The sequence below is a fragment of the Chrysochloris asiatica genome, unplaced genomic scaffold (genome assembly GCF_000296735.1).
Source record: "Chrysochloris asiatica unplaced genomic scaffold, ChrAsi1.0 scaffold00007, whole genome shotgun sequence".
In the NCBI taxonomy this organism is placed as follows: domain Eukaryota; kingdom Metazoa; phylum Chordata; class Mammalia; order Afrosoricida; family Chrysochloridae; genus Chrysochloris; species Chrysochloris asiatica.
Genome location: NW_006408525.1, coordinates 33,809,804 through 33,817,928, shown reverse-complemented (window position 1 = coordinate 33,817,928; position 8,125 = coordinate 33,809,804). Strand labels below are relative to the sequence as shown.

The 8,125-nt window shown below is 43.4% G+C and overlaps 1 protein-coding gene across 1 annotated transcript in view; it reads left to right on the top strand.

Annotated features, from left to right (window-relative positions):
- Nucleotides 1-8,125, top strand: part of MARCH10 (membrane-associated ring finger (C3HC4) 10, E3 ubiquitin protein ligase) — a 140,737-nt gene that overhangs the window by 79,290 nt on the left and 53,322 nt on the right. The window contains exon 5 of the mRNA XM_006833724.1: nt 6,132-7,551. Within this exon, the coding sequence (XP_006833787.1) occupies nt 6,132-7,551 (1,420 nt within the window). The remainder of the gene's footprint in view (nt 1-6,131; nt 7,552-8,125) is intronic.

The following is an 8,125-nucleotide window of genomic DNA, read 5'->3' as shown; positions in this document are numbered from 1 at the left end:
GGGAGCAGTCGCTGGAGAAGGATATCATGTTTGGTAAGGTGGAGGGTCGGAGAAAAAGAGGAAGACCCCAACAAGATGGATTGGCCAAGTGGCAGCATCAATGGACTCAAGCTGGCAACAGTAGTGAGGTTGGCCCAGGATGAGGCAGTGGTTCATTCTGCTGTGCATAGGGTCACTATGAATCGGTACCAACTCGATGGCACCTAACAACAACAACAACATCTTCCCAATGTCCCTTGAGGAATGTTCATATATAATTTGAAAGGTGAGGGTCCCATGTATGAGATGGTCCTGGACCCACAGGACTTATCTAATCCTCCATCTTCACCCAGATGACGTCTTCTGTTTCCTGGGATCCACTGAGGATTTGTCCAAATTATCTATTCTCCCCAGAGCTCCTTATATTCCCCCAATTACTTTCTTACCAATATTTTCTCATATTTGTAAGTGGTTTCCATAATATGGAGTTGTTGTTGTTGTTAAGTGCCATCAAGTGTATTCCAACTCATAAATATCCTGTATAGGGTTTCTAAGGAGCAACTGTGGGTTTGAACTGCTGACCTTGTGGCTCTCAGTCCAGTGCTGATCTTATAGTACCACACCAGGAGTCCATAAAGTGGAGTTGTTTTTAAGTGCCTTGGAGTCAGTTCCAACTCCTAGTAACCCTGTACAGGGTTTCCAAGGAGAGGCTGGTGAACTTGAAACTCCAACTTTACAGTCCAGCACATTAGCCTGCAGCGCCATACCAGGACTCCATAAAGTGGAGCCAGATCATTTGAATCATGTCAGGAGGATTTGCAGCAAGCATGACCGGTAATATATAGGAAACTTACAAATCAACAAGAAAAACATAAGCCCTTAATTATAAGATCACAGATAACTTTACAGAAGAAGAGATGTTGTTTAGTTGTTATTGTATGCCTTGGAGTTGGTTCCAACTCACAGAGGATTTCCGAGGCCATAAGTCTTTAAGGGTGCAAAAAGTCTCATGTTTTTCCTGAGGAGTGACTGGTGGGCCAGAACTGCTGACCTTGTGGTTAGCAGTCCAGTGCTTATCCTACAGTGCCACATGTTGGAGAAAAAATTTCGACCTCACTGAGTAAAGACACTGCTTCTACCCTACAAAATTGTCTAAGGTTTAAAAAATAATATTTAATGCTTTAGTACCAATTATTTTTTGGTCTTGTTATAGTCACTTCTTACTCATAGCAACCCTGTATGGGGTTCCTGAGGAGTGACTGGTAGGTTTGAGCCACTGGCCTTGTGGTTGGCAGTCAAGTGCTTATCCTATAGCTCCATACCAGGACTTCACTGATACTAAAAATAATAGCTAATGTTTCCTGGCACCAATATGTCAAATGCTGTGCTAAGTATTTGACATGGATAGTCAGTGACAGAGGACAAAAAGTGATCTCACACCTTACTATTTTCTGTTGTGTGCCGGTGAGTCGGGCTGACTCATAGTGACCTTGTATAGTGTTTCCGAAGCTGTAAATCTTTATGTGATCAGAAGTCTCATCTTTCTCCCATACAGCGACTGGTGGGTTTAAACTGCCGACCCTGTGGTTAGCAGCCCAATGCATAACCCACTATGCCACACCTTATTAACAGGATAATTTAGTACAAGTTTGTCTGGGATGAAATTTTTGAAAACATGGATCAAAAACCTCTAGAAAGGTCACACCTTTTGACCTAGCTACTCCATCAGCTAGCTGCTCCTCAGAAACCCCATACAGGGTTACTATGAGTCTGAACCTACTTGACAACAATAATTCACTACCACAAATCTATTCTAAGATACTAAGACATGTAGCCCAAGATTATATGAGGAAGAATATTTATCACAATGTAATTTTAAGTTTTAAGCAAATAGGCTTAAAACAACCTAAGTGTCCAACAATACAGGGACAGTTAAATAAATTATGATACCCTTAAACTATAACTATGGAGGCCTGGTGTGGCCCTGTGGGTTAATGCACTGGACTGCAAAGTCAGTTTGAGCCGCAAAGTCGGCAGTTCAAGCTAACCATTCGCTCCTTGGAAACCCTATGCAGGATTGCTATGGGTCGGAACCAGCTCAACAGCTCTTAACAACAACAACAAAACTATAATGTTATTTAAGAATAACTAATGGCAAGCTCTGGTAGCATAGTGCTTACGAATCGGGCTGCGAGCCTCAAGGTCAGCAGTTCGAAACTACCAGCTGTTCCGTGGGAGAAAGATGAGGCTTTCTGCTCCTGTAAAGATTTACAGCCTTGGAAATCCTGTGCAGGGTCGCTCCACAGCACACAACAACAACAACAATGGCAAGAAGTAACACTCACAATAAAATGTTTAGGGAAAGAAAGCAAAATATAAATATCCCAATTTTATTTTGTAAAGACTGTATCTCTAGATAAGGAGCCCTGGTAGCACAGTGGTTAAAGTGCCTACTAACCAAAGTGTTAGTGGTTTGAACCCACTAGCCATTCTGCAGGAGAAAGATGTGGCAGTTGGTTTCTATAGAAGATTCACAGCCTTGGAAACCCCATGGGACAGTTCTACTTTGTCCTGGAGGATCACTATGCCTCCATGACAGAGAGTTCTGTATCTCTAGATAAGGGTTATTGGAACCTTTATTGCTAGATAAGAGGTCCAATACAAAGGCCTTTAAGGGGCAGGTGAAATACACAACAGCGTTGTAGGACCTGTGGTAAACCCCAACAATATGTTCTACCTGTTGTTGTTGTTAAGTGGTGTGAAGTCAGTTCTGACTTGTAGCAGCTATGCACAAAATAGAACAAAACACTGCCCTGTGTTTTGTCCTTCACCATTCTCACAATTGTTGTCACATTTGAATCCATTGTTGCTGCCACTGTGTCAATTTATCTCATTGGGGGTCTTCTTCTTTGTCACTTTACCAGGCATAATGTCTTTCTCCAGGGACTGGTCCTTCCCGACAACATGTCCAAAGAATGAGCGACCAAGACTTGCCATTCTGGCTTCTAAGGAGCATTCTGGTTGGACTTCTTCCAAGACAGATTTGTTTATTCTTCTGGAAGTCCATGATACTTTCAATATTCTTTGCCAACACCATAATTCAAATGCATCGATTCTTCTGCAGTCTTCCTTATTCATCTAAAGACATTTCATTTATTTTTAAATTCATTTTTGAATGCTGAGCCAAAGCACATTTGCAGGATGAAAATAGCCCAGGGTTCTTAAGTTTACAGCCCACCCCTGAATTCTTAAACAGTAACAATGGTCGTTGGATCATGAGTGCTTCTGATTTTCTTCTTTATACTCATCTGTATCTTCCAAAGTTTCTACAGTGAGCATGTTGTTGTTGTTGTTGTATATGATCGAGTCAGTTCTGACTCACAGCAACCCTGATTAGTGTTTCTGAGGTTATAAATCTTTACAGGAGCAGAAAGCCTCATCTTTCTCCCATGGAGTGTCCGATGGAATCTAACCACTGACCCTGTACCTAACAGCCCAGTGCATAACCCAGCACGCCACCAGGGCTCCACCATGTCCATAAATTACTTTCATAGTAAGAGGAAACATCTCAAGGCATCTGGATTTCAGAATGGTCAGGCACATAAAGAAGCTCAGACCCAGTTTGGGGGCAGATGGTTGTTTGCTCTGATTCATCTTAGCACCTAGACCCCCTGGCATCAGCAGGCTCTCTAATCTTTGTGGTTCAAAAGGGCATTCAGCAGCATCCAAAGGGTCTGGTCTATAAATAGCAATACATCCCTGGCATCCTAAATTAGATGTTTATTCCTAGCCCTAGAGCTACTGAAATCTGCTCCTTATTTAATAGACACAAGAAATAAGGTTAGAATAGCATAAATATAGAATGGTACAGTCTGCTACCCTTAGGGAAAACACACGCTCACCATGATGGATGGAATGTTTAAGAGGAAAGACTGTCACAGTGACAAGGAGGGGTGGGGATGTATGACCTGGGGAGTTTGGGGAGCCACAGGAGCTGCCGCCCTTAGCCTACACTTCTCCTGCCCCTGAGGCCACTGTCAGCTCAGTGGCTGCTCTAGAGTGAGTGTCCCGGGTCTGTTTTTCTGAAGCTGCCCTCACTGATTCTTCTGCCCATTAGATCTGTCCACCTTGCCTGGTCAGATCAGACTGAATTAGTTCAGAAGGAGAGGGGCAGCTCCCCATCACCTGGCAGGTCATTGTGTTCAGGGGACAATCAGGAAGTCCAGACTCCGGCACTGTTCGCTAATCTTTGAGGCCTGCCATCCAATTCAAATTAAAAAAGAATCAGCCAGTGCCTCCACTTCTGATTCTTCCGTTCTATTTTTCCCCCTTAACATCTAGGAGAATTCCGTTGATCCCATAGATATAATTGGTCCATCCACATGTGGATCAGCTTAGTGCAGGATGGGCACACCAGTTTCTCTCTCACACACACACAACCAATGTTCAGAGCATCCTGGAACTGCTGAAACACCTCTCACGGTGGTTTGTAAAATCCCTGAGGGGCCTGATCTGAGAGCTTCATTGATTCCTAGAAGAGCTGATGAGTAAAGATGCTCACTGTGTACTGTGTGTCCCATGCAGTTAACAATAAAAGAGGCTCACAGTGTATTAGGGCATTAGAGACTCCTACGGTTATTCCCCTGTGAGGTGCCTCAATTAAAGTCAGGCAGCATTGACTTGACCCTTTGCTGAGCTGGATGCTCCGAGGGTTTGCTGTTCTCACAGCAAACAGCCTGAGTTGTTCTCACACAGACCTTCCCAGGTCCCATGGAGTCTTGTCCGGTTTACCAGGTGAACTGCTTTAGACACAGGATGACAGGTGAGAGTCTCACCAGCCCCTGTAGAGGAGCAGAGACGAGTGAAAGGGGAAGACAGATTGTCAGGAGAGAATAAAGTTAAGTGGCATCAGAGAAGAAAACGTACATGACGGTTTTTTGCCCATATTGAGAGGGTAGAAAAGTCCCTCACTACCACACATACACAACATGATGAATTGACTGGATTCTGGTTTTCACCAGGAAATTGGAAGTTCAGTCAGTTAAGAAAATTCTCTAATGTAAGGCAGGCTTGGGTTCAATGTTTACTCTATCATTTATTAGAAATACAATTTGGACAAGTTAACTTGACTTCCCTAAGCCTTAGCCCCCTCAGCTAGAATGTGGTATCATGTTGTTGCTGTTGTTAAGTGCCATCAAGTCAGTTCTGACTTAGCAATCCTGTAAAAGGTTTCCAAGGAACAGGTGGTAAACTTGAACCCACGACCTTACAGTTCAAACCGACCTTGCAGTCAGCGTTTTATTCATAGCACCACACTAGGACTCTTTCATAAAGATTTGTTGTGGTTATGTGCCATCAAGTTGGTTCTGACCCATAGCGATGCTGGATAGGGTTTCCAAGGAGTGGCTGGTGAACTTGAATTACCGACCTTGTGGTTTAAGCTGATTTTGCCATCCAGCGCCTTAACCCACAGTGCCCTACCAGTACTCCTTCATAAAGACTGGAAACCCTATGGGGTAGTTCTACCCTGTCCTTATAGGGTTGCTATGAGTCTGAATTGGCTTGATCGTGGACTAGTGACATGAATGGTTTATCATTTTTATTTGCATTTTATTTGCATACTAACCATGAACAAAATCATTGAAGCACCAGCTTCAAATGTCTTTTTCTCCACCTCCTAAGACATACTGTGCTTCTCTTAAGCTTTTGTAAATGTGTGTGTGCAGTACCAGTGTCATAAATCTATGCTGAATGCTCTTGGATGAGTAAGCACTGGTGATTTTTGTAGAAGTCATTCCTGGAGTGCTCCTTTCCCTTTCCAATAAATACTGGAATAAAAAGGAGTATTTCATGGGAAGTTTACCCATCACCAGCCCAAACTGGCCTGGGGCTGGACCCATCTTACTGAGGCTGTAGTAGAAAGAATCTGTGTTCTCGAGGTTAGCCCAGTCTGTCCCAGAACCAGCCTAAGCTCCACAGGTACACAAAGGAGAATTCAAAAGCAATAAAAAGGAACCAGCCATTTTTACGATGCATAATTTCTTTTCCCCAGGGCTTGTTCGTTACCTTAAGGGACTCTCACCCTTGCTGTTAAAGATCTTTCATTCATGGGCACCTGTCATAGAATGATAAATTGTCTTTTCTCAATACAGATCCAGTAATTCAACAAGAAGCCCCAGTGTGGGCAAGTGACACTAAGCTGAAGAGGCCAACTCGAGAGAGAAGAAAGTTAGTCCCATCCTCACAGCTGCTGATAACAGCTGAGGACACCTCTGACAGAGCCAACAAAGGAGATGACAAGAGGACTCTTTCCCAGAGTGAGCCACCTTTAGTTCTAGCCCACGCCTTCCAAGGAGCAAATGGTCCTCAAGTAGTGAATGAGTCCTTGGGGCCACCAGTCACATCCACCACCATGGGCGGTCCAAGAAGGACCCCATTTATGTTCAGAGATGAGGATTTTTATTCCACTTTATCATTAAACAGTGGAGAAGAAAATGATGACACAGAAGAGGAAACTCACTTAGAGGAAGAACTTCTCTTGGCTGGCATGCACCCACCCCATTCTCCTTCGAATCATAAGAGAAGTAGATTTCTCGGGACATTTGCTAGCCAGTCCAAAAATAAACCTTCTGAAGGAGATCCCAAAAAGCGCAGAGCTCATTCTTTAAGAAGTGAGCTTAGTCATGGCTCACTAAGAATAAGCAATGCCGTGCAGCCAGAGACAGAGCGCCCTTCTGTGGGGCAAAGGATGCTCCAAGACCATGGGTTGCTTGATGGGGAGTCTACTACAGAGGCTGTTAGTAGTAACAGTGAAAACAAGAAGACGACTTTTCATTCATGGGACACCAAATCTGAAGCCAAACAACACGATGGTTTCAGTGCTGGAAATGTTCATGCTGATTGTACTTCTACAGCAGAAAGGCCCGGAACCCATGATTATGGAAGAGATTGGCTAGACTATTTAAATGGTCCTAGAAATTCTTTTGACTGCTTTCTTTCTGGTAGACCCACAGCACCAAGATCATCAGTGAATTCATCTTATAACCCTCCAGGATCATTAATGCAGTCTCCTCTGAGAGATAATATTTCAGTAGACTTTTCAGTGCCCTTTTCTTCCGTTCACAGTTCAGACTCAGAAGGAAATTCAAGATTTAATATTCGTCGTCCACTCTCCCCCATTAGAAACAGAAATCCATTTGTCAGTGCTGAAAACCACAGTGATTTTCCAGTAAACAGTGCACATGAATTTGATGTCAGGGGAGCAGAAGATAATACCTTAACAAGCCAACCTCAGGGGGCTCCATTATATTCAGAAACTCTCTTACTAAATCCTCAAGGTGGCTTGTCCTCCATGGATTCTTCCAGCGCCTCGCCCTCAGGGATTCAGTTGCAAGGCAGATTTCACATGCCTGGACACCCACAAGGAAACATACCTTTGACTTTCTTCACAGTGTCTGATTTCCCGAGTCAAAGTGTCAATGGGGACAGAACGGCAGCCTCCAGTTTCCCAGATGTAAGGGAGGATACTAGAATAAAAACAGACCCCGAAAAACTCAAGAAATTACAGGAAAGGTGAGGCATTTTCATCATTATATGAAATATACACAAACAGATTTGTAAATAACATATTTATGCATAATTATGTACAATCTAGTCACTCCAGTGGCATAGTGGGTTACAAGTTGAGTTGTTAACCGCAGGGTCGGCAGTTTGAATCCACCAGCTGCTCCACGGGAAAAAGATGAGACATTCTTTCTTATTCCATAGAGATTTACAGCCTCAGAAACCCTATACAGGTTCCCTATGACTTGGAACCAATTGGATGGCACACACCAACAACAACATATGAAATATATATTTTAAATATATAGAAATAAATTCATGGTTGTGGCGCTGTGGTTAATGCGCTGGACTGCAAGGTGGGTTTGAACTGTGAGGTTGTCGGTTCAAGCTCATCAGCCACTCCTTAGACATCCTATTCAAGGCCACCATGAATCAAATCAACTCGATGATGTTGTTAACAACAACATGCTGAAACAATCAGTGCTCTTATAAACAGGATCACAGGAATTCTTTATTATAAAATGGAGCTCTGGTAGTATAATGGTTACGAATTGGGCTGCGAACCGCAAGGTCAGCAGTTCGA